We start from the raw sequence: 27,721 nt of genomic DNA, 5'->3' as shown, positions 1-27,721 counted from the left end.
TTAGGACCTGTTGCAAAGAGTCCTATATGCTAAATTGAGGATCCTTTTTTTTTTTTTTGTATTTTTCTGAAGCTGGAAATGGGGAGAGACAGTCAGACAGACTCCCGCATGCACCCGACCGGGATCCACCCAGCACGCCCACCAAGGGGCGATGCTCCGCCCACCAGGGGGCGATGCTCTGCCCCTCTGGGGCATCGCTCTGCTGCGACCAGAGCCACTCTAGCGCCTGGGGCAGAGGCCAAGGAGCCATCCCCAGCGCCCAGGCCACCTTTGCTCCAATGGAGCCTCGCTGCGGGAGGGGAAGAGAGAGACAGAGAGGAAGGAGAGGGGGAGGGGTGGAGAAGCAGATGGGCGCTTCTCCTGTGTGCCCTGGCCGGGAATCGAACCTGGGACCCCTTGCACGCCAGGCCGACGCTCTACCACCGAGCCAACCGGCCAGGGCCTAAATTGAGGATCCTTAATGATTTTGTCACCATGGGTGAGTCACCAAATGCTTTTTAATATGCCAGTAATAATAATAAAATAATAAATAATATTACAAAGTATAACAAAATAATTAAAAATAAAATAATAGTGATGAGAATAGTAATGAAAGTGAAAACAATAGCTACCGTAGATTGAGCACTTACTGCGTGCTTTACCTTATCATCTGCTCTGACCACCTAATTAAACAATGACCACCCAACAGACTCATCTATGTTTTTCTTCATAGCACATAGTAGTTACATATTTAGCTTATTGTTTGGCTTCTACCTACCTAAAATGTAAGTTCCGTGAGAGCAAAGGGTTTTGTCTGTTTTATTCAATACTTTATCTCAAGTGTCCAGAACAGTGCCTGGTAAATAATAGGTGCAAAATAAATACCTAATAAGGCTCTGGCCAGTTGGCTCAGTGAGTAGAGCATCAGTCCAATGTGTGGACATCCCAGGTTTGTTTCTCTCTCTCTCTTCCTCTCCCACAGCCATGGCTCAAATGGTTCGAGCAATTTGGCCCCAGGCGCTGAGGATGTCTCCACGGCCTCACCTCAGGCTCTGAAATAGCTCAGTTGCCTAGCAACAGAGCAGCAGCCCCAAATGGGCAGAGCATTGCCCTGTTGGGGGCTTGCCCGGTGGACCTTGGTTGGGGCACATGAGGGAGTCTGTCTCTCTGCCTCCCTGCCTCTTACTTAACAAAACAAACAAACAAACAAACAAACAAAAAACCCTAATAAGTGAATGCTTGTTGAACAAGAGAACCTTAGAGATCACATAGAATAAGTATTTTATTTTACAGTTGAAGAAAGGGGGCAAGTAACGTGTTCATCTCATAGGAGGTTAGTGGGTAGAGCTGGGCTGAACTGGAGAGGTATCTAGAAACTTTTGGAGAGGTATCTAGAAGCCCTTTTGAAGAAATTAACCTTAAGCTGTTCTTTCCATTGAATTTATTTTGCTTTGCATCAAGTGTTTTTCCTACCTAGAACCCATTTCCCCCATTTTCTGATAATAGTACTTTACTTTTCCTTGGAGGAATGAATAATCCCACATCCCCTTGGTTCATGCAGATTTGGTTGGAACTGGACCAGAGAGGTAGACATATCACCCAGATCTGACCAATCAAAGCATGGTATTCTCATAGTCACAGTGACCGGTCCAGAGAGATAGCACATGACCCAAGCTGGGCCAATGAAACTTCATTATGGGATTTCACTGAAAATATTAAGAAGGAGAAATTCTCATTAGGGTCTGTAAGCTGGTTGAATGCAAGCTTGGAGCAGCTTATGGCCATCTTTGCCACTACTTGGGAAGAGCCAGCCTCAGAATGAAGGCAGTAGAGACAGGAGCAGAGCCTTGAGATGGTGAGAAAGAGAGGCCTGGTGACATCAATCAGGTCCTCGCATCCAGCTTTACCTAAAGAGGCTCAATCCCTGAACTAGTAATTCCCTATTTTGCTTGAGTTGTTTCGAGTTTAGCTTACAATGCAGCGAATCCTGACAAACACATCATGTGATCCAGGTACCATGGCTACAATTATTGAATGAAGAACAAGTCCCCACACCAAAGGCAGCTGTTAGAGGGGAATTTACCCTCTGCTTATTTACACAGAGAAGAGGAAACTTCCCACTCCTCAGTAGAAACACTGCTGAAGGGAAACTTCTATTTCCTTTCATGTTTTCATGAGATGAGGAGTAATTTGTCTCATGGGCGGGGGCATAGATGGTAAACCTGTTGCCTGGTCCCTTTCTCTTTTTTCTTTCTTGCTGTGGCCTGACCTTGGGGAGCCTGTCCCTATGGAGGAGGCTCGCAGTCACCCAGTCTGTGACTGGGCGGATCAGTGTGATCCAGAGGGGGACTGAGCACGTGATGAAGCCATGCTCAGCCATCAGCCTTCCCAATAAAGCAGGTGCTTTTAAGCCCCAGCTGCCTGATTCACACCTCTACTTCTCAGTGGATTTGGAATTTGGAAAGCCTGAGAAGGGTGTAATTAATTCCTACCCCCATAAACCCCCAACCTGTTAATCTGTTCTTTGACAAACTTTGAGAGGCAGGCATGAGGACCAATATTTGGGGGCTAAAATGACACGTAGAGATCGAGTTTCTGGTGCAGTCAGGGTTCTAGGCTTAAAGGTAATTGTTGGTCAAGTGGGTTCTTGACCCGGGCAGTTTGTGACAGCTACAGTTATCCGGCAGGATTTTAACTGGCAGAGGCCTGAGTACAAGGGCCTCTGGGACAGGCCTTGACCTAACCTGTGTGAGCACAGCTTTGACCTCAGCAGGTGGCTGGAACAGGGATTAGGTTATTGGGGAAAAAAACTTTCTGTCCCAGGAAAGGCTTACCTTACAGAAGATAGGGCTTTACCATACAAATGTTTAGGCAGAATGTTTTTTGCTTCTTGTAGTACATCTTTCAGCAAAGCTTTAAGCTGGGCTTTTATACAACAAAGGCAACTAAATCATCTGTATTTGAAAGAGCTCTTGCTTGTGAGATTGTAGCCTTCTTACAGTGTGAACACAGGGTGTGGGTCAATACCACAAAGTTAGCAGCCCTAAATCTGTTCTTCTGTTGGTTGTTCTGAGCTTCCTTTGGGGCCATGGAGGACCCATGGAGGGGCTGATCTCTACTCCTTTGAGCTTGTCACATGCTGGAAAGGCTCACTTCACTGCTAAGATACCAAGTGGGCTCTGTCTCATTAATTGCATAAGCCTTGATCATGGCTTTGGATTTGGGAAACCCAGATTCTGATTATACTTGTAGAATGGGGGTATATTTTTTAATTTGTATTATTTATTTTTTAAATGAGAAGAGAGGAAACTAAGAGACAGATTCTCGCATGCACCCCAACTGGGATCCACCAGGCAACCCCCGTCTAGGGCCAATGCTCTGCCCATCTGGGGCCATGCTCGCAATCCGAGCTATTTTAAGCGCCTGAGGTGGAGGTTCCATGGAGCCATCCTCAGCGCACAGGGCCAATGCTCTCGAATCAATCGAGCCACTAGTTGTGGAAGGGGAAGAGAGAAAGAGAAAGAAAGAGAAAGGGAAGGGGAGGAGAAGCAGATGGTCGCTTCTCCTGTGTGCCCTGAATAGGAATTGAACCCGGGATTTCCACACACTGGCTCGACACTCTACCACTGAGCCAACTGGCCAGGGCTAGAATGCCAGTATGAAAAGAACAGGGCTCTTATAATATAGGAGATATGTGTTGTTGTTTCTTGTTTGTTTTTTTGTGGACTGAGATAAAGCTAATGAAAACCCACAAGCTATCAAAGCAGTTAAGGAAGTTACTCCAGGAAGACTTGGCGTCTGGGAAACAGGTTTGCTCAGAGAAGAACAAGGTTGTCTTTTTTTTTTTAATTTTTATTTTTCTTGTACCTTTCTGAAGCTGGAAACGGGGAGAGACAGCCAGACAGACTCCCACATGCGCCCAACCAGGATCCACCCAGCATGCCCACCAGGGGCAACGCTCTGCCCACCAGGGGGCGATGCTCTGCCCCTCTGGGGCGTCGCTCCGCCGCGACCAGAGCCACTCCAGCGCCTGGGGCAGTGGCCAAGGAACCATCCCCAGCGCCCGGGCCATCCCCGCTCCAATGGAGCCTCGGCTGCAGGAGGGGAAGAGAGAGACAGAGAGGAAGGAGGGGGGGTGGAGAAGCAAATGGGCACTTCCCCTATGTGCCCTGGCCGGGAATCGAACCCGGGTACCCCGCACGCCAGGCCGATGCTCCACCGCTGAGCCAACCGGCCAGGGCCCAAGGTTGTATTTTAAAACATGCTTCTGTCATGATGCCAGATCAGAACCAGCAGAAGAGTGAAAGACAAATAGAGGAAGACTGGCTGACTAAACTGGAGTCGGACAGGGATTTTTAAAAGCTCGAACTGTGATCTCAGTAGACAGACCAGACAGATATGAAAGGGAAATGACCTTTGAAAGGCTCAGGTAGGCAAATATTAACAGGGATAAGAGATTCATACATATATGGAAACTTGAGAAGAAACTGAGGTAATATTACCGATTAGTGTGTGTGTAGGGGAGGAATTCTTTTTAAATGAGGTGAAGACATTGGTTATCCCTCCAGAAAAAAATTAAATTGGATCCTTAACTCATACCACATAAAAGAGTTAATTACAGGGGCTAAAAGCAAATTTTAAAAACTTTTAGAAGAAATATAGAATACCGGGATAAGAAATGATAGCTTCAAGGCCCTGGCCGGTTGGCTCAGTGGTAGAGTGTCGGCCTGGCGTGCAGAAGTCCCGGGTTTGATTCCCGGCCAGGGCACACAGGAGAAGCGCCCATCTGCTTCTCCACCCCTCCCCCTCTCCTTCCTCTCTGTCTCTCTCTTCCCCTCCCACAGCCGAGGCTCCATTGGAGCAAGGATGGCCCGGGCGCTGGGGATGGCTCCTTGGCCTCTGCCCCAGGTGCTAGAGTGGCTCTGGTCGCGGCAGAGCGACGCCCCGGAGGGGCAGAGCATTGCCCCCTGGTGGGCAGAGCGTTGCCCCTGGTGGGCGTGCCGGGTGGATCCCGGTCGGGCGCATGCGGGAGTCTGACTGTCTCTCCCCGTTTCCAGCTTCAGAAAAATACAAAAAAAAAAAAAAAGAAAGAAAGAAAGAAAGAAAGAAAGAAAAAGAAATGATAGCTTCAATAATATATAAAATGGCACAAGTTGTTAAGAAAAACTGTTATTCATTTGATTATATTAAAAGTTCCTTAAAATGGATCAAAGACCTATAAATGAGAGCTGAAACTCTTAGGAGAAAACACAGAAAAAAAGTTTCATGACATTGCATTTGGCAATGGTTTCTTGGATATGGCTCCACAAGCACAGGTAACAAAGGAAAAAAATAGGTAAATTGGACCACATTAAAATTTAAAACTTCTGTTCATCCAAGAACATAATCAATAGAGTGAAAAGGTAACCCCTGGAATGGGAGAAAATATATGGAAGTGATATATTTCTATGTTCATTGCAGCATTATTTAAAACAGCCAAAATTTGGAAGCAGCCCAAATGCCCACTGGTAGAACAGTGGATAAGAAAGCTGTGGTACATTTACACAGGGGACTACTACTAGGCCGTAAGAAAAAGAATGAACTCTTACCTTTTATAACAGCATGGATAGACCTGGGAGCATTATGCTAAGTGAAATAAGCCAGGCAGAGAAAGACAAATACCATATGATTTCACTTATATGTGGAGTCTGATGAACAAAATAAACTAACAGAATTGAAACAGACTCATAGATACAGAGAACAGACTGACAGCTGTCAGAGGGGAGAGGGGTTGGGGAGCTGGGTGAAAAGGATGAAGGATTAAACAAACAAACAAACAAATAGAAAAACAAAAAAATAGACAACAGTATGGTGATGCCAGAGAGAAAGAGGGGTGGGGGTACGTAGAAGAGGGTAAGAGGGGGGATAAGTGGTGGGGGAAAGAAACTTGACTTTGGGTGGTAAGTGCACAATGCAATGTGCAGATGATATATTATTGAGTTGTATTCTTGAAACCTGTAAGATTTTATTAACCAGTCACCTCAATAAATTCAATAAAAGTGATGTATTTCATAAAGGATTTATATCCAGAATATATTAGGAACTCCTACAATGCAAAAAAAGTAAAATAAAATAAAAGATTAAAAAATGGGCAAAAAGCCTGACCAGACGGTGGTACAATGGATAGAGCATTGAACTGGGTGGCGGAGGACCCAGGTTCAAAACCCCGAGGTTGCCGGCTTGAGCATGGGTCGCTGGCTTGAGCATGGGATCATAGACATGACCCCATGGTCACTGACTTGAGTCCAAAGGTCGCTGACTTGAAGTCCAAGGCCCCTGGCTTGAGCAAGAGGTCACTTGCTCTGCTGTAGCCTCCCAGTCAGGGCACTTATGAGAAAGTAATCAGTGAACAACTAAGGAGCTGCAATGAAGAACTGATGCTTCTCCTCTCTCTCCCTTTCTGACTGTCTGTCCCTGTCTGTCCCTCTCTCTGATTTGTCTCTGTCAAAAGAAGAAGAAGAAGAAGAAGAAGAAGAAGAAGAAGAAGAAGAAGAAGAAGAAGAAGAAGAAGAAGAAGAAGAATGCAATGATAATGTGTGCTTGACCACTGATATTTCTCTGGTTCCTGGTACAGAGGAAGGAGATATTCAGAAAATATTTGTTGAGTGAATGATAGAGCCAATAAAAGAATAAACAGGGTTTTCTTTCTCCTCAAGGCCAGCTGTGTGTGAAGTTTTGGTGATGAAGGCTGCCACCTGGAGAGGAAAAGAGAAACTGCAAGATACAGAACTAAACTCAGGAAAATCAGTCAACTTCAAGGCAGGATGACCCGAGAATCAATTGTTTTCCTTTAGCTTTAGTGAGAATTAATCAACATCATTTTGTCCTTTCCGATGAAGAAACCTTGCACCCCTTTATTTAATGACTTTTTTTTTTTTCATTTTTCTGAAGCTGGAAACAGGGAGAGACAGTCAGACAGACTCCTGCATGCGCCCCGGTCGCCCACTAGGGGCGATGCTCTGCCCACCAGGGGGCGATGCTCTGCCCATCCTGGGCGTCGCCATGTTGCGACCAGAGCCACTCTAGCGCCTGAGGCAGAGGCCACAGAGCCATCCCCAGCGCCGGCCATCTTTGCTCCAATGGAGCCTTGGCTGCGGGAGGGGAAGAGAGAGACAGAGAGGAAAGCGCAGCGGAGGGGTGGAGAAGCAAATGGGCGCTTCTCCTGTGTGCCCTGGCCGGGAATCGAACCCGGGTCCTCCGCACGCTAGGCCGACGCTCTACCGCTGAGCCAACCGGCCAGGGCTAATGACATTTTAAAGTCTTTGGCATGATTAATAAGTGCCCAGTGCCATGCCATGCACATGCAATTTTGTAAAAGGTACCAACCACCATTATCCCCATTTTATAAACGAGAAGTCTAAGCACAGAAAGCGTGAGGTTACACAGCTAGCAAGTGGCAGAACCAGGGATTTGAACCTAAACACCGTGGCTCTGGAATGTGTGCTTTTACTCGTTTCGCTACACCACCTGTCTGTACCTGCTATGGAAAATGTTTCCATGAAATGTAGAGAAACAGGCAGTTATCACTGCTCTCTCCTGAAACACATCCATTAAAACAACAGAAAAGGAGTCATGATGGTTCAAGAACACAGAGAATGGAAGAGAAGATGACTGCTCACCAGAGATGTCCAATCCTTTTGGGAAGACATAGAATGGGTGATTTAGCTGAGTACACAAACCCTGGGTCTTGCAGAAGGAGCAAGCAAGCTAGTTGGAGCTGCTACAGCCTGGGGAGACTCAGGAATTGAAGATCCCCGGTACCTGGGGCAGGAGGTGGGGAAATGAAAGCAAATCATTAATTGTACATGTATTCTAGGGACTGCTAACACCAGGTTCCCCTCCAGTGGCCCCTGGCACCAATCCGTGCAGGTCAGGTGTTTATTCTTTGGTGAACTTGGAACAGAGCAGCTCTAGCTTCCAAGAGAGCAGTCAGAGTAAAGGGTGGATATCAGGAGGGATTAGATTACAGAGTGAAGCTAAAAAATTTTCTAACCTGTTTTTTTTTTTTTTTTAAATAATCATGTGTTTGGTGATGGTTATTTGTGTTGTTATTCTGAGTGTCAGCCCTGTGCTAAGTGTACATTTTGGGATAAAGCAAAAAATTAAATTATGTTGGAGTTGTTGAGAAGCAAGCTTAGTAGGTGTGGGAGAAAAAAATACACATGTAAGATCAATATGGTTAAGTAAAACCTCTCTTGTCTTGATTTTAATTAGAAATATTAGATTTTAATTGGAAATGATAGATTTTATCAGAGAGGTTAGGTAACTTCCTCAAGGTCACCCTGCTAATAAGGGATGAAACAGGAATAACCCAGACTGATCTTGCTCCAAAATTTATGTGATGGGTCAGGCCAGGTGGGCCTTCTGGAGGAGGCAAAATTTGAAGGGTAAGTGGGAGCAATAAGTGGACATCTCTTTTGATCTCTGGAAGATCTGCTCACTATGACCCAGTAATCTTGAGCTGATCTGGAAAGATTTTGTTTCTAAAATGTCAAAACTGAGGACCAGCCTCCAAATTATTGTGACAGGTGATCATCAGAAGTTTACCCAGGCAGCCAACTGGTCTCCCAATGTGCCATCCCTTAAAAATTTTTAAAAAACAGTTTGATTTATTTTCACTAATTCCTCAAAGTGAACACTTCTTACAATAACCATAGAATATTACAGTGTTTGTTTGAGTCTAATTTTTCTAGACTTAAAAAATGTTCACAAGGTTTAAAATCTGCTTTCAAGTCTAGTTTAAGCAGATGTTGGGAAAGACTGGCAGAAGAGAAGGAATTTGCCCTATTTTCCAAATGCTTCCCCTAATGGAACATAGGAATGATATGTTAAGAAAAGGAACATATGATTTGTAAATTGGATTTATTATTTTGGTTATTTAACTTAAAATGTAGTTTTTAATTGCAAAGTAATACCTGCACAATAGATTAACATCACTCTCCTTCCTTTCTCTCCCACCAAACTGTTAGCAATCACCATCTAGCTTCTCATGTCTGGAAGAGAACATTCGAAGAGAGAACTTTTAGGCTGATTCATGTTGGGAGAGGACACAAGTTAAAATATGACTGATAATTTTATTACCCCACTATTGTAAGCAGCTGCCCTCTGGAAGAGAGCTGAGCCTGTGACTGGATTCAGATTGGAAGGGCTTTCATTATTTTAAGAAATTCACAAATGATCTCCATTTAAAAATAAAGGTATTAATTTGAGTCTTTGTCCAAACAGACCTAAACTTCATCTTTTCTCATCAATCCATCTCCCCCACCCCCAATAAACTGACAATAGAGTCAGGGATTCTGGGGGTTTGGAATTAGGTTCATTCCATCCAATTTTTCATGACTATGGCCACAGTAACTCTGAAGTTTTCAGGACATTCCAGTTCTTGCATTGTCTTCATAACTACATGCATTCTTGTCAGACCATGGGTTCCTTTTTGGGTATGGAAAACATGCTTCAACAGTGTGTGGTTGATGCTTTTGACATACACTTACCCAATCTTGTATTTGCTTTTCTTTGTTCTCCACATTCTTTCCAACCAATTTGGGTTTAACAAAAGGTACATGCTATGAAACCAGCTGTAGCAGAAATGCCTGCACCCATGAGAGGGCAAAATGAAGCAGGTTCCGGCCACAAAGGAGAATTTACTATCAGGATGCTGGTAGTGGGGGAATGAAAGAGGAACTACCTGCAGGTCCTGAGGACAATGATGAAAACATGTTTACAACACAGAAACAGAACTAGAAGCCTAGGGTTGGGGGAGGGACAGTGCCCCACAGTGGTATAAGGAGGACAGCTCACTTTTACTTTTTAGGCTCTTGGTCTATAGAAAAATGAATTCATATCTCCATTCAATATTTAACAAATGCTTTTGGCATCCCAAGATTAAAATGCAACATAAATGTGCCATTACAAGATGAATGAATTTCTGAAGTCAACTAATAAATCCACAATGAGATACCACCCCACACTTACTAGAATAGCTAAAGATGAATATGAAAACAAAACTGACCATATACCAAGCTTTCATAAGGCATGTGGAGCAACTGGAAATCTCGGTGGGGATGCAAAATGTACAGTTACTTTGGGAAAAAAATGTAAAATTAAACATACACCCAATATACAACTCAAATCTCACTCCTAGGCATGTACTCAAGAGAAATGAAAATGTATGTATGTTCACACCATCTCTATAAGTGAATGCTGATAGTGGCTTTATTTGTAATTGCCAAAAACTGGGAAAAACTCAAATTCCTTCAAATGGTAAATGAATGAAGAAATTGCGGTACACCCATTATGGAATACTTGTCAGCAGTAACAAAGAGTGACTTGAAATAAACCTTGCATATACAACCAAATGATTTTTAACAAGGGTATTACGACTACACAGTAGGGAAAGGACAGTCTATTCAACAACTGGTTCTGGGAAAACAGATATCCTACATGCAAAAGAATGAAGTTTGACCTTTACCTCACACCATATACAAAAAGTAACTCAAATGCTTTAAAGACCTAAACATTAAGACTTAACACTATTAAATGTCTAGAAGAAAACATGGGGAAAAGCTTCAGGATACTGGATTTGGCAATGATATCATAAATATTACACCAAAAGTACGGGCAACAAAAAAAAATAGACAAATGGGACTACATCAAACTTACAAAACTTCTGTATGTCAAAAGAAACAATCGACAGAGTGAAAAGGGAGAAATAATTTCAAATCCTATATCTAATAAGGAGTTGTATATAAGGATTATACTGTATATATATATAATCCAGGATATATAAGAATTAAATTTTGATAAAGTGCCCTTCGGCTCTAACATGTTCATCTTTATGCTTTATGGTTTAGGAAATAATTCTACAACTCAACAACAAAAACTCTATTTAAAAATGTGCAAAGGGCCCTGGCCAGTTGGCTCAGTGGTAGAGCATTGGCCTGGCATGCGGAAGTCCCGAGTTCGATTCCTGGCCAGGGCACACAGGAGAAGCGCCCATCTGCTTCTCCACCCCTCCCCCTCTCCTTCCTCTCTGTCTCTCTCTTCTCCTCCCGCAGCCAAGGTTCCATTGGAGCAAAGATGGCCCGGGTGCTGAGGATGGCTCCATGGCCTCTGCCTCAGGCGCTAGAGTGGCTCTGGTCACAACAGAGCGATGCCCCTGATGGGCAGAGCATCGCCCCCTGGTGGGCGTGCTGGGTGGAGCCCGGTCGGGCGCATGCGGGAGTCTGTCTGACTGTCTCCCTGTTTCCAGCTTCAGAAAAAAAAAAAAAATGTGCAAAGGTGGCCTGACCTGTGGTGTTGCAGTGGATAAAGTGTTGACCTGGAATGCTGAGGTTGCCGGTTCAAAACCCCACACTTGTCTGGTCAAGGCACATTTGGGAGTTGATGCTTCCTGCTCTTCCCCCATTTCTCTCTCTCTCTCTCTCTCTCTCTCTCTCTCTCTCTCTCTCTCTCTCTCCCCTCCCTCCCCCCTCCCTCCCCCCTCCCTCCTTCCTCTCTAAAATGAATAAATAAAATAAAGTTAAAAAAAATAACTCTTTAAAAAGAATGTACATAGGTGCCCTGGCCAGTTGGCTCAGCGGTAGAGCATTGGTCCTGTGTGTGGAAGTCTTGGGTTCAATTTCTGGTCAGGGCAAACAGGAGAAGCGCCCATCTGCTTCTCCACCCCTCCCCGGCTCCCGACACCTCTCCTTTCTCTCTGTCTCTCTCTTCCCCTCCTGAAGCCAAGGCTCCATTGGGGCAATGTTGGCCCGGGCGCTAAGGATGGCTCCATAGCCTTCACCTCAGGCGCTACAATGGCCCTGGTTGCAGCAGAGCAATGCCCCAGACGGACAAAGCATCGCCCCTGGTGGGCATGCTGGTGGATCCCAGTCGGGCGCATACGGGAGTCTGTCTGACTGCCTCCCCACTTCTAACTTTGGGGAAAAAATGTGCAAAGGACTGGAATAGATAATTTACTAAAGAAGATATAGAAATGGCCAATGAGCACAGAAAAAGATGCTCAACATCACTAATCATCAGGAAGATGCAAATCAAAAACACAGTGAGAATCTGTTCACACCCATCAGCATGCTACTATCAATAGGACAGAAAATAAATATTGGAGAGGATGTGGAGAAGTTGGAACTCTTGTGTCCTGTTGGTGGGAATGTAAAATGGTACAACTACTATGGATAGTCTTTAAAAATTTAAAAATTGAATTACATATGATCCAGCAACCCCAATTCTGGTAGATAACCAAAAGAATTCAAGGATCTTGAAGAGATATCTGTATACCCATGATTCTTAAAAAGCCAACTAGTTTATTCAAACTGCAGTATGGTTCAATAATAGGATAAAAGTTTAAAATTGTCTGGTAAACAAAGAATTTCTGTAAGTCTACAACCATATTTATTACTTCATTTTCATAAAAGGTCAAACTTGTAAATTTGAGACCTTCCAAGAATGTGAATCTGCTCATATAGTACTTCTGCCCTCATATTTCAGAAAACATTTGAAGTACCTGGTAGTTGACAAGGCACATAGGGGATGGGAGAAGGAGAGAAGTTGAGGATTATTTTCTTCTGGGTGTTGATTTAGAAATCATTATTGGACTGCTAACTTCAGTCAAAATGGTAGAGTCAATCATTTGTCCTCACACAACCTTGAACTCCCTGCTGCTCTAAGCAATCGCTTTATAAAGCTTGATGGTTCTGCCTCCCTATTTGTAAAATATTTGGCTTAGATGAATCAAGATGGTTGGATACACATAATCATAGGAGAAACTGGATACTTAATTTACAGGTTAGAAGCCATGACTTTAGCAACAATAATAACCAGCTCACCCCAAACCACAAAAAGACCAACACAGTGGTTAACACTGCCTTGGAAAGGCAGTCTTAGCTATTTCCCTTCCTAGTTCTTTCTGTCATTGGATTTTTCAGGCTCATATGCATTAGCTTCTAAGTGCAAAATTCCAAAAAGCTGAATTGTCTTGATTCCTCTTAACATTGGCACAGGCTCTTAAAGAATTGAGAATGCCAATAATTCTGGAGAAACAGATGGGCATTTTTAATCACAAACATTTGTGTACAACCCAAACGCTACAGTTTTGAACAAAAATATGGAAATTTTACCCCTTCCTGTGTCCTTCCATCCTAGTCAGGCAATCTACCAAGGCCAGAGGAGAAAGAAAGGAGAAAGGATCATCTGGGTTGAAAGACCAAAAAAGCCTGGCAGATACCCGTCACCTGTGAAATGAAGTTTCATTGTTTCCAAAGTTTTCAAAAATGGATCTGAGCTGACACAACCTTCACTTTGATTTGTTTTAAACCAGGGGTCCCCAAACTACGGCCCGCGGGCCACATGCGGCCCCCCGAGGCCATTTATCCGGCCCCCACCGCACTTCTGGAAGGGGCACCTCTTTCATTGGTGGTCAGTGAGAGGAGCACTGTATGTGGTGGCGCCGCAAAGCGCAGCGTCGCTCATGTACAGTACTACTTCCAGTGACGCGGGACGGACGGCTCCAGAAGTGTGTCATATCACTTGTTATGGCTAGCAGTGACAAATATGGAATTGGACATTGACCATCTCATTAGCCGAAAGCAAACCCATAGTTCCCATTGAAATACTGGTCAGTTTGTTGATTTAAATTTACTTGTTCTTTATTTTAAATATTATATTTGTTCCCGTTTTGTTTTTTTACTTTAAAATATGTGCAGTGTGCATAGGGATTTGTTCATAGTTTTTTTAATAGTCCAGCCCTCCAACAGTCTGAGGGACAGTGAACTGGCCCCCTGTGTAAAAAGTTTGGAGACCCCTGTTTTAAACTGTCATAAAATTACTGTGGAGCCATCTACCAAGTGTTTGAGGTTGGACAAAAGGGATGGCGAGATTATTTCCCAAACCATAAAGCATAAAGATGAAAATGTTAGAACTAAAGGGCACTTTATCAAAATTTAATCCAATGGCCTAAAATTTCAAAACAAAATAGGGTAGAGTGGTTGACTGACATTAAGGAAGGGAAAAGAAAGCACCTGGAAGAAAGAGAGTTAAAAAAAAAAAAGGTGTTGGATTTAGAAGTTGTGAAATGAAAGTTTGGAAAATATATAGTTGTTGTTTTTCTTAAGGGCAGCATTACATTAGTTATTAAAAGTGGTCCATGGCCTGACCTGTGGTGGCGCAGTGGATAAAGCGTCTACCTGGAAATGCTGAGATCGCCAGTTCAAAACCCTGGGCTTGCCTGGTCAAGGCACATATGGGAGTTGATGCTTCCAGCTCCTCCCCCTTCTCTCTCTCTGTCTCTCTCTCCTCTCTCTCCCTCTCTGTTTCTCCTCTCTAATAATGAATAAATAAATAAATTAATTAAAAAAAAAACCTTTTAAAAAAGTGGTCCAGAAATTCAGTCAGATGTCAAAGCAATCCTTTGTAGGGAAAAAAAAAATCTGTATTACGGATTTGATCCAATTATATTTTTATACACTTTGGAATGCCACAGGAAGGTGCCAAAGAGTCACTTTGATTTCACTTTGCTATATAAATTTAATAAACTAGGTGCATATAATGTTTGGGCATTTTTCTGAACTGGTAAATGTGTTTCTTGAATAAATACCTCATGTGTGAGTATTCTGACATTTACTTCTGAATTGTAAGATTAAGTATGAAAGCTATAGCCAATATCCTAGGGCTGGAGAACCTCTATACATAAGCCAATTGAGAATGGAGGGGCTTCCTTAAATCTCGTGATCTCCATGCCATTTTGTAGAATTACAGTAGAAGAGCTTTGTTTTCCCCTTTTAAGACTTATAAATCATTTCACTTAATTTTTGTCAATTTTTTTGTCAAAAATGTTAAGAGTTCAGCCTGACCAGGCGGTGGCGCAGTGGATAGAGCGTGGGACTGGGATGCCGAGGACCCAGGTTCCAGACCCTGAGGTGGCCAGCTTGAGCGCAGGCTCAACTGGTTTGAGCAAAGCTCACCCGCTTGGACCCAAGGTCCCTGGCTTGAGCAAGGGGTCACTTGGTCTGCTGAAGGCCCACGGTCAAGGCACATATGAGAAAGCAATCAATGAACAACTAAAGTGTCGCAATGAGCAACCAAAAACTAATAATTGATGCATCTCATCTCTCCATTCCTGTCTGTCTGTCCCTGTCTATCCCTCTCTCTGATTCTCTCTGTCTCTGTTAAAAAAAAAAAAAAAGAAGTTAAGAGTTCATTTGTCCCCCTATCACAACTCGGTGAGAAGTTATCTGACGACCTCCGGCGACACACATCTAAAACAAAAAAGGCAAAGTAAGTCTTGACAGAGTGTGGGCTGCTAGAGAACATTCAAGGATGCTGATGTCATCTCTGTGATTCTTCAAAAGTCCTTATTTAGTAGGGTTAGGAGAGCGGTTAGGAGAGAGGTGTCTCCACACCGGTTGCATCAGGACATTTGTTTAAAATATTGATTCCTGGCCTTTGCCCTAAATTTACTAAGTCAGATCTCCTGAGATGGAACCTGGAAATCCGAATTATTTAAGCCAGAGCCTCAATTGGCTTAGGCCAGATAAATACCCGAGTTCCTGCCCGGTACCTCCGTAGATCTCACACCACCGCTGAGCTCCGCCCTTAGTGGCCAGCCCCGCCCAGGCCTCGCCCAGGCCCCGCCCCCAGACACCGCAGTCTCGCATGGTCTCGCGGGATACTTCCCCTAATGCCCCGCGCCCGGCCGCCGCGGTTGCCAGGCAACACGCGGTTCGGATAGCTGATCCGTAGGCTATGGGGCTGCTGAGCCTTCCGCGACTCCTGCTGGTGCTCCTGGACTGCTGGGTCTCCGTGAGCGCTCAGACCAGGGCCACCCTTGCAGTGACTACGGAGGGCCTCAACTCCACGGAGCCAGGCCCGACTACTCTTCGATCTGCGTTGTCTCCTAGGACCCCCGGTACCCCTAGAGTCCCCGGGCCCTCCTCTAGTCTCAGGCCCACCCCGGTCACGGACGGTGGGTACCAAGTGCCAATTCCAGGGGATCCACAGTGAGCCGTCTTGGAAGGGGTAGTCCGGGTTAGGATGTAATAATAATGATGGTTAACATTTATTGAACACTTACTTTGTGCAAGCATTCCTAAGTGTTTCATAGGTGTTCTCTCAACAACGTTAGAGGTAGTATCCTTGTCATACAGATGAGAAAATCGAGGCTCAGAGAGTGTAAGTGGGACAGTATCAAATCTTTGAAAGTACTTGCAGTAGTCCTGGACACTATTAATGCTAAAGGTAATAATGAATAGAAGTCCTTGCAGCTTTGCAGCCAAAGGCCAATTTAATCGAAAGTTTCTAGACAGTTGTGAAAACTTAAATGCATAGGATGCACTGAACTTTTCGCTTATAAAATAGGGACAACAATATCCTGGTGGAATAGCTGGGTTGATTAGAGCATCGTCCAGGACCACGGAGGTTTCCGGTTTGATCCCTGACAAGGGCACATACAGGAGCATATAATTGCCATTTCAATATATAAAAACCAAACTCTTTTATATTGAAACTGTTTATCCGATGAATTAGTAGGGAAGTTAAATCAGTGATAAACTGAGACAGACTACAGCAATATACTCAATGCCCAAAATTGTTTTTGGACTGGGTTGTCCTTTGTCCTTGTAAGTATTCCATCTGTTAATGAACTTTCTCCCCAAAATGAAGCTATTCTTGTTAGGGCATGTGTTTAGGGCTGTTTTTCCAATATGGGGGATGAATTTACACTTTATCTTTTTACAACTTTTATTTATTTATTTTTTCAGAGAGAGAGAGAGGGATAGACAGGGACAGACAGACAGGAACAGAGAGAGATGAGAAGCATCAATCATTAGTTTTTGGTTTTTTTTCAATCATTAGTTTTTTGTTGCGCATTGCGACACCTTAGTTGTTCATTGATTGCTTTCTCATATGTGTCTTGACTGTGGGCCTTCAGCAGACCAAGTAACCCCTTGCTCGAGCCAGCGACCTTGGGTCCAAGCTGGTGAGCTTTTTGCTCAAACCAGATGAGCCCGCACTCAAGCTGGCGAGCTCGGGGTCTCAAACCTGGGTCCTCTGCATCCCAGTCCGATGCTCTATCCACTGCGCCACCGCCTGGTCAGGCTACACTTTATCTTTTTAAAAAGACCCCTCTTCAGACCTGTGAAAGTAATGATGATGATACTAAATGACGGCTGGCGTTTATTAACTGCTTACTGTGTAGCAGGTACTGTCCATTTCATCTGTGATATGTCTCATTTAATCCTCATAACAACCCTATGATGTGGGTTATCCCTATTTTTCAGGTAGGTGAATTAATAGCCTGATTGTAGGTCACATCCCTGGTATGTGTTAGAGCGAGAGGCTGACTCTGAGTGGAGAACTGGACAACCGTTTGCACAATGAGTAAAAGGTGGAAGAAAAAAGTGATAATTTACATCGTGAATCTGAGCTGTTCATTAGTACCCTGCTCTGAGTCAGGCATGCAGATGTTAATAGGGGTGGAAAAGCAGCGGAGTGTTGCTGAGACCTTAGGAGTGCTCCACAGATACTTGTTGGCTGATTAAGTACACTCTGATCCTGGATAGAGACCTTTTTTTTCCTAAGCGGAGTTATTAAACACTATTGCTTTATCTCTGGTAGTTTTTTTTTTTTAAATATTTTATTTATTGATTTTTTTAGAGAGAGAGGAGTGAGAGAGAGAGACAGAGAAAGAGAGAAGGGGGAGGAGCAGGAAGCATCAACTCCCATATGTGCCTTGACCAGGCAAGCCCAAGGTTTCGAATCGGCGACCTCAGTGTTCCAGGTCGATGCTTTATCCCACTGTGCCACCACAGGTCAGGCCATCTCTGGTAGTTTTATAGACACCTGCAGGGCTTTTAACTTTTGGAAAACAGATGAAGATTGTCATTTTATTTTTTGTTTATTTTATTGATCTTAGAGAGAGAGGAAGGGAGAGAGACAGAGAGAAGAACATCAATCTATTCCTGTTTGTGCCCTGACTAGGAATTGAACCTGGCAGCCTGCATGCTTAGGACGATGCTCTAACCAGGCCCAGGCGTCCCCAAACTACAGCCTGCGGGACGCATGCGGCCTCCTGAGGCCATTTATCCAGACTCCGCTGCACTTCCGGAAGGGGCACCTCTTTCATTGGTGGTCAGTGAGAGGAGCACTGTATGTGGTGGCCCTCCAACGGTCTGAGGGACAGTGAACTAGCCCCCTGTGTAAAAAGTTTGGGGACCCCTGCAACCAGAGAAGCTATCTGACCAGGGCTCAATACCTTTTTTTTTTTACAATTAGCATACACAAGTGCACTATCATTTCACTAAGTACATAGAGGAGTCCTTGACTAGGGAGAAGCATATAAGACTAAGAAAAGATTGTGTATTTATTGATAAAATCTTCCCCTTCTCCTTTTACACTTTTTTTTTTGTAATTGTATCTTTGTTGAGCTATATTTTTCCAAAATTCATTTTTATTGTGAAATAATTCATATATGCAAATAAGAATGTGGTATGAGCTCTATGCTAGCATTTACTTGAAAACCTTTCATTTTATTTTTGCATGAGGTCTTTTTTTGTAAAAAGATACAAAACATAACAGGTAAGAATGAAGTGCTGATCTTATTCTTGCCAACAATAATTACTACCATGAATTCAGTGTTTATCATTCTTAGCCTCTGCTATTTTTTTTTTTTCTCGAAGCTGGAAACGGGGAGAGACAGCCAGACAGACTCCCGCATGCGCCTGACCAGGATCCACCAGGGGGCGATGCTCTGCCCCTCCGGGGTGTTGCTCCGTTGCGACCAGAGCCACTCCAGCGCCTGAGGCAGAGGCCACAGAGCCATCCCCAGCGCCCGGGCCATCTCCGCTCCAATGGAGCCTTGGCTGTGGGAGGGGAAGAGAGAGACAGAGAGGAAGGAGAGGGGCAGGGGTGGAGAAGCAGATGGGCGCCTCTCCTGTGTGCCCTGGCCGGGAATCGAACCTGGGACTTCTGCATGCCAGGCTGATGCTCCACCACTGAGCCAACCGGCCAGGGCCTGCTATTTTTTTTTAAATTCAGTGAAAGGAGGGGAGGCAGAGATAGACTCCTGCATGGGCCCCGACCAGGCTCCACTTGGCAAGCCCACTAGGGGGTGATGCTTTGCCCACCTGAAGCCCTTGCTCCGTTGCAACCAGAGCCATTTTTTAGTGCCTGAGGCGGAAACCATGGAGCCATCCTCAGTGCCCAGAACCAGCTTTGCTCCATTGGAGCCTTGGCTGCAGGAGGGAAAGAGATAGAGAGAAAGGAGAGGAGGAAGGGTGGAGAAGCAGATGGGTGCTTCTCCAGTGTGCAATTGAACCTGGGACATCCGCACGCTGGGCCGACACTCTACCACTGAGCAAACTGGCTAGGGCCTGCCTCTGCTATTTCTTTAAAAGGGGTTTGCTTCCTTTTTTGACAGAAGGAAATAGGGAGTTTAAAATCCAGATAGTCATCCCTGACCAGTTGGCTTAGCGGTAGAGCGTTAGCCTGGCGTGTCAAAGTCCCAGGTTCAATTCCTGGCCAGGGTACACAGGAGAAACGCCCATCTGCTTCTCCACACTTCCCCTTTTCCTTTCTCTCAATCTATCTCTTCCCGTCCCACAGACAAGGCTCCATTGGAGCAAAGTTGGCCGAGGCACTGAGGATGGCTCCATAGCCTCCACTTCAGGCACTAGAATAGGTCCGGTTGTAATGAAACAATGCCCCAGATGGGCAGAGCATCGCCCCCTAGCGGGCATGCCAGGTGGATCCTGGGTGGGCTCATGCAGGAAGGAGTCTGTCTCTGCCTCCTTGCTTCTTTCTTCAGCAAAATACCAAAAAAACAAACAAACAAAAACAAACTAAAACAAAAAACAAAACCCCCAGATAATCATCATTATTAAAAATTAAAAGTTACACCTGACCAGGCAGTTGCGCAGTGGATAGAGCGTGGGACTGGGATGCGTAAGACCCAGGTTCGAGACCCCGAGGTCGCCAGCTTGAGCGAAGGCTCATCTGTTTTGAGCAAAAAGCTCACCAGCTTGAGCCCAAGGTCACTGGCTCAAGCAAGGGGTTACTTGGTCTGCTGAAGGCCTGTGGTCAAGGCATGTATGAGAAAGCAATCAAGGAACAGTTAAAGTGTTGCAATGCGTAACGAAAAAAAACTAATGATTGATGCTTCTCATCTCTCCGTTCCTGTTTGTCTGTCCCTGTCTATCCCTCTCTCTGACTCTCTGTCTCTGAAAAACAACAACAACAACAAAAACCTCAAAACCCTGGGCTTGCCAGGTCAAACCACATATGACAAGCAATCAGTGAACAACTAAAAGTGAAGCAAATATGAGTTGATACTTCTTGTTACCCCCTCTTCCTGTTCTGTAAAATCAATAAATAAAATCTTTAAAAAAAAATTAAAAGTTACTAAGTGGGGAGATAACTGCACCTCCCCATGCTCTATAACCAAAATACCAAAGATATTTCTAGGACTTCAAGTACCAAGTACCTGAACCAGTTTGATTCTTGGCCAATTGCCTGTAAATATGGGCTCAGCTTCAAAGCTGCAGGTAATATATGAGGAGAGAAACAAGATTGAGAACTCTGATTCCTGGTGGCCTTAACTGGGTCCTTCCTCTGAATCACAATCTCCAGAGGAGAAGCTTGGGGATCTGCCGTATTAAACTGGTGGTACTTATGGTCAGGCAAATGATTTAGCATGCTGGTTCCACCTGGCATGCCCACCAGGAGGCGACGCTCTGCCCACCAGGGGGCGATGCTCTGCCCATACTGGGCGTCGCCATGTTGCGACCCTCCTGGGTGTCGCCATGTTGCGACCAGAGCCACTCTAGCGCCTGGGGCAGAGGCCACAGAGCCATCCCCAGCGCCCGGGCCATCTTTGCTCCAATGGAGCCTTGGCTGCGGGAGGGGAAGAGAGAGACAGAGAGGAAGGCGCGGCGGAGGGGTGGAGAAGCAAATGGGCGCTTCTCCTATGTGCCCTGGCCGGGAATCGAACCCGGGTCCTCCGCACGCTAGGCCGACGCTCTACCGCTGAGCCAACCGGCCAGGGCTGGTTCTTTTTTTTTAACTAAAAAAAAGTTGTGTTTTTTTTTTCTCATTGATTTGAGAGAGAGAGAGATAGCATCAACTTTTTCCACTTTCATCAGTTGTGCATACATTGGTTGCTTCTAATATGTGCTCTGACTGGGGATCAAACCTACGACCTCAGTGCACCAGGACGATGCTCTATCCACTGATACACCTGGCTAGGGCCACACGTGGGTTCTTAAACCTGTCTCAATTGTTAGCATCACTTGGAAAATTTTTGAACAACACAGATGTCTGGGTTTCCTAGTCAGTTTAGTAAATCAGGGTCTTTGTATGTAGAGCACAAACAACTTTCCAAATGAATCAGATAATTAGACATTTTGGGTAAACCCCGGATTGAGGAGTGCTCAAACAGACTAATTTTCTTTTCACACATTTCCTCCTCAGTGCAATAGCAAAAATCAAACGGACATTTGTATGAAATGAATTTTTGGTGAATTACAGTGGCAGGGGGCAGTCACCATCTGCTGATTGTGATGCTCTGTGTTCCACCTCTCTTTTCTGTAGTTGCTGCCTTGTGTGTCTGTGACCTGTCTCCAGCACAGTGTGACATCAACTGCTGTTGTGATCCCGATTGTAGCTCTGTGGATTTCAGTGTCTTTTCTGATTGTTCAATTCCAGTTGTCATGTAAGTTTGTGACAGATGCAGTTTTGATAAAATTGGGCCAAGATTATAAAATTTTGAGACAGAACATGAAACTGCTCGCCACCCCACCAGGCTGTAAAACCCAAACCTGATTTCCTGAATTTTGCATCCCTCAGAAGCCATGCTGTCCAAACCAATATGTTGTAGAAGAGTATCTATCCCTTACCTGCATCCAGCCAGGTGACAGCACAGACAAAAGAGCAGAGGGAGTATTTTTTAAAGGGTGTTATGAAATATTTCTGTTCAGAGACTGAATTAAATTTCAGTTTGATTTGTAAACAGATGATGTGTCACATTTTTGTAACAGTGGTTTAGTTTTATTTATAGCCTAGGGTGAAAGGTGCCCTTTAATTTTACAGCTTTTGTTTTGGACATGGAACTTGTAGCAATAAATTAAAAAGTCTGCAAAGCTTTGTTTATACTTTTATAATATGCAAATCTCCTGGGAATTCTCACAGTTCATATTGTATAGGAGAATAATGGAAAATGACATTGCCAGACTATTATAAGGTAAAGAAATAATCTCTTCTGAATTAAGCTCTCATAATTCAGATTTCAAAGCTTTTTGATAAAAACCTCAGCTCTTAAACAAGTTAATTTGTTCAAGATGGGACTGACATATTCAGAGATAGCTAATTTAAATTTAACCTTGTAATTTTTAGCAATTGATACTTGATAAATTGAATGCTTTTTGGAAGTACAACATGTTTTTTCCATGAGAAATTATTTTATTGATCAATGGGAAATTGAATCTACTACTATTATAAAAATTCTTAGAAGGCCCTAGCCAGTCAGCTTAGTTGGTGTTGGCCTGGTGTATGGATGTCCTGGGTTCATTCCCAGTCAAGGCACACGGGAGAAGTGTCCATCTGCTTTTCCATCTCTTTCCCCCCCCTTGCTTCTCTCTCTCTTCTCCTGCAGCCATGACTTGATTGGAGCGAGTTGGCCCCAGGCTCTGAGGATGGTTCCATGGCCTCTGCCTCAGACACTAAGAGAGCTTGGTTGCTGAGCAATGGATCAACACCCCAGATGGGCAGAGCATTGCCCCCTAGTGGGCTTGCTGGGTGGATCATGGTTGGGGCACATGCGGGAGTCTGTCTCTCCTCCCCTTCTCTCACTGAATTAAAAAAAAAATGCTTGGAGAATGGGATATTGAAGTCAGATTATTTTTGCTGGCTACCTGGTTCAGTCTTTGTTGAAAATCATCCTGCTTTCCTGCCTTCATAATTTCCAGGAGCCTGAGAGTTTTATTTCTGCTCCAATTTGAGAACATTATTTAGAATGTCAGTTCTTTTTTTTTTTTTTTTCCAGAAAGAGAATCAGTGAGAGAGAGAGACAGGAACATCGAGCTGCTCCTGTATGTGCCCTGACTGGAGAATTAAACTGGCAACCTTTACGCTCTGGGATGACACTTTAAACAACCGAGCAATCCAGGCAGCGTTTAACTTTATTTTATTTTTTTAAAGACAGAGGAAAGGAGAGAGAGAGGAGGGGGAAGGGAAGCATTCATTTGTTGTTCCACTCAGTTGTGCATTCATTGGCTGCTTCCCTTGTGTGCCCTGACCAGAGATCGAACCCACACCCTTGTCATTTCAGGACGATGCTCTTAATCAACTGAGCTAACCTGCTAAGGCTCAGGAAAAATTTTTAAATGCCAAACATTGTAACACTGAATAAAATAAAATGGATTCAATTCTACATCACATTTTTTTTTTTTCCAGAGACAGAGAGAGTCAGAGAGAGGGATAGACAGGGACAGACAGGCAGGAACGGAGAGATGAGAAGCATCAATCATTAGTTTTTTGTTGTGCATTGCAACACCTTAATTGTTCATTGATTGCTTTCTCATACGTGCCTTGACCGCGGGCCTTCAGCAGACCGAGTAACGGTAACCCCTTGCTCGAGCCAGCAACGTTGGGCTCAAGCTGGTGAGCTTTTGCTCAGACCAGATGAGCCCTCGCTCAAGCTGGCGACCTCGTGGTCTCAAACCTGGGTCTTCCGCATCCCAGTCCGATGCTCTATCCACTGTGCCACCGCCCAGTCAGGCTAAAATTTTTTTTTAACTTTTTTTTTTATTAATTTTTAGAGAGGAGAGAGAGAGAGAGAGAGAGAGAGAGAGAGAGAGAGAAGGGGGAGGGAGGAGCAGGAAGCATCAACTCCCATATGTGCCTTGACCAGGCAAGCCCAAGGTTTTGAACTGGCAACCTCAGCATTTCCAGGTCGACGTTTTATCCACTGCGCCACCACAGGTCTACATCACACTTTAATAAATATCCTCCATGTAGCAATTAATGTAGTACATGGTACAAGCATTTGACAGTTTTTAAGATAATCTTGCTAAGATTGTGTGCACATGCCTTAAAACTTTGTATTATTATTATTCCTTTAATTTTCAGGGGTGATAGTCAGTTTTGTAGTCAGAAAGCAGCCATCTATTCCTTGGATTTTACAGCAAACCCACCTCAGAGAGTATTTAAAGTCGTTGACCGTGTCAATCCTTCTATTTTCTGCATTCGTATTACAAACTGTAAGTATTTGGTGGTGATAGATTTTGTGAAACTCTGAATTTTTTTTCTTTTAAAAGAATTTTTTTTTTTTTTTTTTTTTTTTTTTACAGAGGCAGAGATAGACAGGGACAGACAGACAGGAACGGAGAGAGATGAGAAGCATCAATCATCAGTTTCATCAGTTTCTCGTTGCGCATTGCTACTTCTTAGTTGTTCATTGATTGCTTTCTCACATGTGCCTTGACCGCGGGCCTTCAGCAGACCGAGTAAACCCCTGCTGGAGCCAGCGACCTTGGGTCTAAGCTGGTGAGCTCTTTGTTCAAGCCAGATGAGCCCGCGCTCAAGCTGGCTACCTCGGGGTCTTGAACCTGGGTCCTTCCGCATCCCAGTCCGACACTCTATCCACTGCGCCACCACCTGGTCAGGCTCTTTTAAAAGAATTTTTTATGGAAAAATGTCCCTCTTAGTTAGGTTGAAAGTACTCACTCTATGCTTTGATTAGGGTGTATCTTCTGAGGCTATTTCACGGACAGTGGCAAGCGACTTTCTAGACTGGTGGGCATGCACATTTTCTTTAAAAGTAAAGAAACTGCTTGTGTAAGTTGACTTTGAAAATCTCATACTTTATATCAAAGGTGTTTATGATACATAGATATGCATAGGAATCTAGATAATCTAGATTTATTTAGATATATGAGGGTTTTTTGTTTTTTAAATTTCCTCCTGGTTTAATGGTTGCAAATCAGGGTTAGCTTTGGTTTCAATTTCCTTTTTTCTCTTTTATTTTTACTTAGGATATTTGCATGAAAACAGGATCTTTATTTTTATCTGAGCGTTTGGCTCAAATAGGTGTCCAGATCCAAAGCACACGTAAAGTATAAAATGTCACCGAGATATCAATTCATGGTTGTATCAGTTAAGCTTTATTATCTTTTCAGAGTGTCTTTCTATTTTGGGTTTATTCCCTTATAATTGAAAAACTTAGGCATGTGCCCTGTGATTTGTAGCGTGGAGTAATTTACTGATCAGTCACTGTCAAGTTCTCTGACATGACACCAGCCCAGTGAAACTACCAGCCTGTTTCCTTCTACCTTTCCCATAAACAGCACATGTTCTCCCAGGCTTCGGAGGTGGCCGTGTGAGAGTAGAAACAGGGTCCTTCCTCCCCACGGCCATCTGGGCAGAGCTTCCCATTTCGGGATTTATGCAGCAGTCTCCTCAGTCCATGGGCTAGATAAAGTGATTGATTACTACTGGCTTCTGTTGTGCTGTTTATCCGCAGGCATTTAGAAACCATTGCTTCCATACTGTTGGAGAAACAGGCCAAGTCTGAGAATCCTGTTTATTTAATCAGATTCGAGACATCTTGGGGGAAGTAGATATAGAGTAAGACACTTTATTTTCTTCATGTGTCTTACTGCTGCTAAAACTGTTTTAAGATATCATATATGTTGTATATAATATACATGTATTTTATACTGATTTAACACACTTTGTCTAAAAACAGATAAACCTGCACTGTCCTTTATTAATCCAGAAGTGCCTGATGAAAACAATTTTGATGAATTGATGAAAACATTTGATGGTTTTTCATGGAATGCAGAGTCAGATGCTTCTTTCACAGGTGAATCAGATGCTCCAAGTCCTGCTAACTATGAGGTGAGCCAAGAACCTGAGTCTGTTAACCCTGTTGCAAATATCTTGTCCTTGTAAGTTAGTTTTTCAGTATGTTCCCAGTAAAATCAGCTGCCTGAGACATAGAATTTCTAGTATAGACAAAAAAACTTAATATCTGTGCCTATAAATCAAAGAGCCTGAAAACGAAAATTGAGTAGTTGAATTTTAACATAGGGTTTAAAGTAATTTATTCTGTGGTAGGTGTGCATTTGTCGGCAGAATTCTCTGTTCTCCACCTCAAAAGATGCAGCGAAGTGCTGGCGGCATGCTGCTGGGGACCCAGAGTGGACAGGCCTCTTTGCAAAGCTGTGCTAGTTTTGTAGACTTGGGAAAGATGTGTGCTATTTTATGTCCATTCCTTAGTAAACCTTTAGATGTGATCATCATCAACTTTGATTAAACTTCACAATTTTCAGAACCATCTTTTTGAAGAATGATAAGAGCTACTTATGCTAGTCTGAAAGTTATAAGTATAGAGGTGCATAAGAAGAAATGGAAGGACACCCCATCTCCATTAAAACACACACTACAAATCACTGTTAACTGATTGGTGTATATACTGATTTTAAGTGCATTTATTAAAATATGCATATAGTATTATACTGAAGAGGGATTTATGGTTATCCACATTGTTCTATACATTCCTTGCCCATTTGGTGATACATCTTATGCATTTTCCCATGTCAGTGTGAAAGTTACCATTTCTTGAGCATTTTCCATATGTCAGACACCATGCAGACCTTTCCAGGCATTACCTCACAACCCAGGCAGGGACACACCATCGTCCCCATTTAACTGATAAAAAAAGTTAATATACCTGCACTAGCTCTGACAATAACTTTTCAGAACTAGTACTGGACCTATATTTATATATTTACTTTTTTTTTAAATAATTTTTTTAAATTATTTATTTATTTATTTATTTTTTACAGAGACAGAGAGTGAGTCAGAGAGAGGGATAGACAGGAACAGACAGACAGGAACGGAGAGAGATGAGAAGCATCAATCATTAGTTTTTCATTGCGCATTGCAACACCTTAGTTGTTCATTGATTGCTTTCTCATAAGTGCCTTGACTGTGGGCCTTCAGCAGACCGAGTAACCCCTTGCTGGAGCCAGTGACCTTGGGCTCAAGCTGGTGAGCTTTTTGCTCAAACCAGATGAGCCCACGCTCAAGCTGGCGACCTCGGGGTCTCGAACCTGGGTCCTCTGCATCCCAGTCTGACACTCTATCCACTGCGCCACCACCTGGTCAGGCTATATTTACTTTTCTAAAGATTTTATTAAGTTTTTTAGAGAGAGTAGAGAGAGAGAAAGATGGGGAGGAGCAACTTGTAGTTGCTTCCTGTATGTATGTGCCTTGACTGGGCAAGCCCAGGGTTTCAAACCCGGGACCTCACTGTTCCTGGTTCACGCTTTATCCATTGCGCCACCACTGGTCAGGCATGGACCTACATTTAACTGATATAAAATTTTCCTTCTGTCTATATATCATTTATTATTGAGCTATTCTATTATCAGACATTTATTTCCAGTTTTCGCTATTATCAATAATCCATGATGAACATTTTTATAGATTCAATAGATTCACATATCTTTGTCTGCTTAAATCCTTAGGGTATGTTCCCATAAATGGTTAACTTGGTCGAAATGAGTAGAAATTTAAGCTATTGATATCAGATTGCCCTGCAGTAGTTTACAGCCCTAGCTGCAGTAGGGAGAGAGATTGTTTCCACAATAACCTTGCAGACACCAAGGCATTTGGATACTTTTTTTTTTTTTTTTTTGACAGAGAGTCAGAGAGAGGG

General features: G+C 43.7%; 1 protein-coding gene across 3 annotated transcripts in view; it reads left to right on the top strand.

Moving 5' to 3' along the window:
* The first annotated feature begins 15,708 nt into the window (after positions 1-15,708).
* Positions 15,709-27,721, top strand: part of TCTN1 (tectonic family member 1) — a 30,168-nt gene continuing 18,155 nt past the window's right edge. Inside the window, exons 1-5 of one of the 3 annotated variants that reach the window (XM_066260593.1) lie at positions 15,957-15,973; positions 21,592-21,712; positions 23,042-23,164; positions 24,127-24,257; positions 25,745-25,896. In XM_066260593.1, the coding sequence (XP_066116690.1) occupies positions 25,807-25,896 (90 nt within the window). In that variant the 5' untranslated portion in view covers positions 15,957-15,973; positions 21,592-21,712; positions 23,042-23,164; positions 24,127-24,257; positions 25,745-25,806. Of the gene's footprint in view, positions 15,974-21,591; positions 21,713-23,041; positions 23,165-24,126; positions 24,258-25,744; positions 25,897-27,721 lie in introns of all 3 variants that reach the window. The other 2 variants (XM_066260592.1, XM_066260594.1) reach the window with 2 other exon arrangements.

This window comes from Saccopteryx bilineata, chromosome 2, assembly GCF_036850765.1.
Source record: "Saccopteryx bilineata isolate mSacBil1 chromosome 2, mSacBil1_pri_phased_curated, whole genome shotgun sequence".
Lineage (NCBI taxonomy): Eukaryota > Metazoa > Chordata > Mammalia > Chiroptera > Emballonuridae > Saccopteryx > Saccopteryx bilineata.
This window is presented reverse-complemented; position numbering and strand designations above follow the sequence as displayed.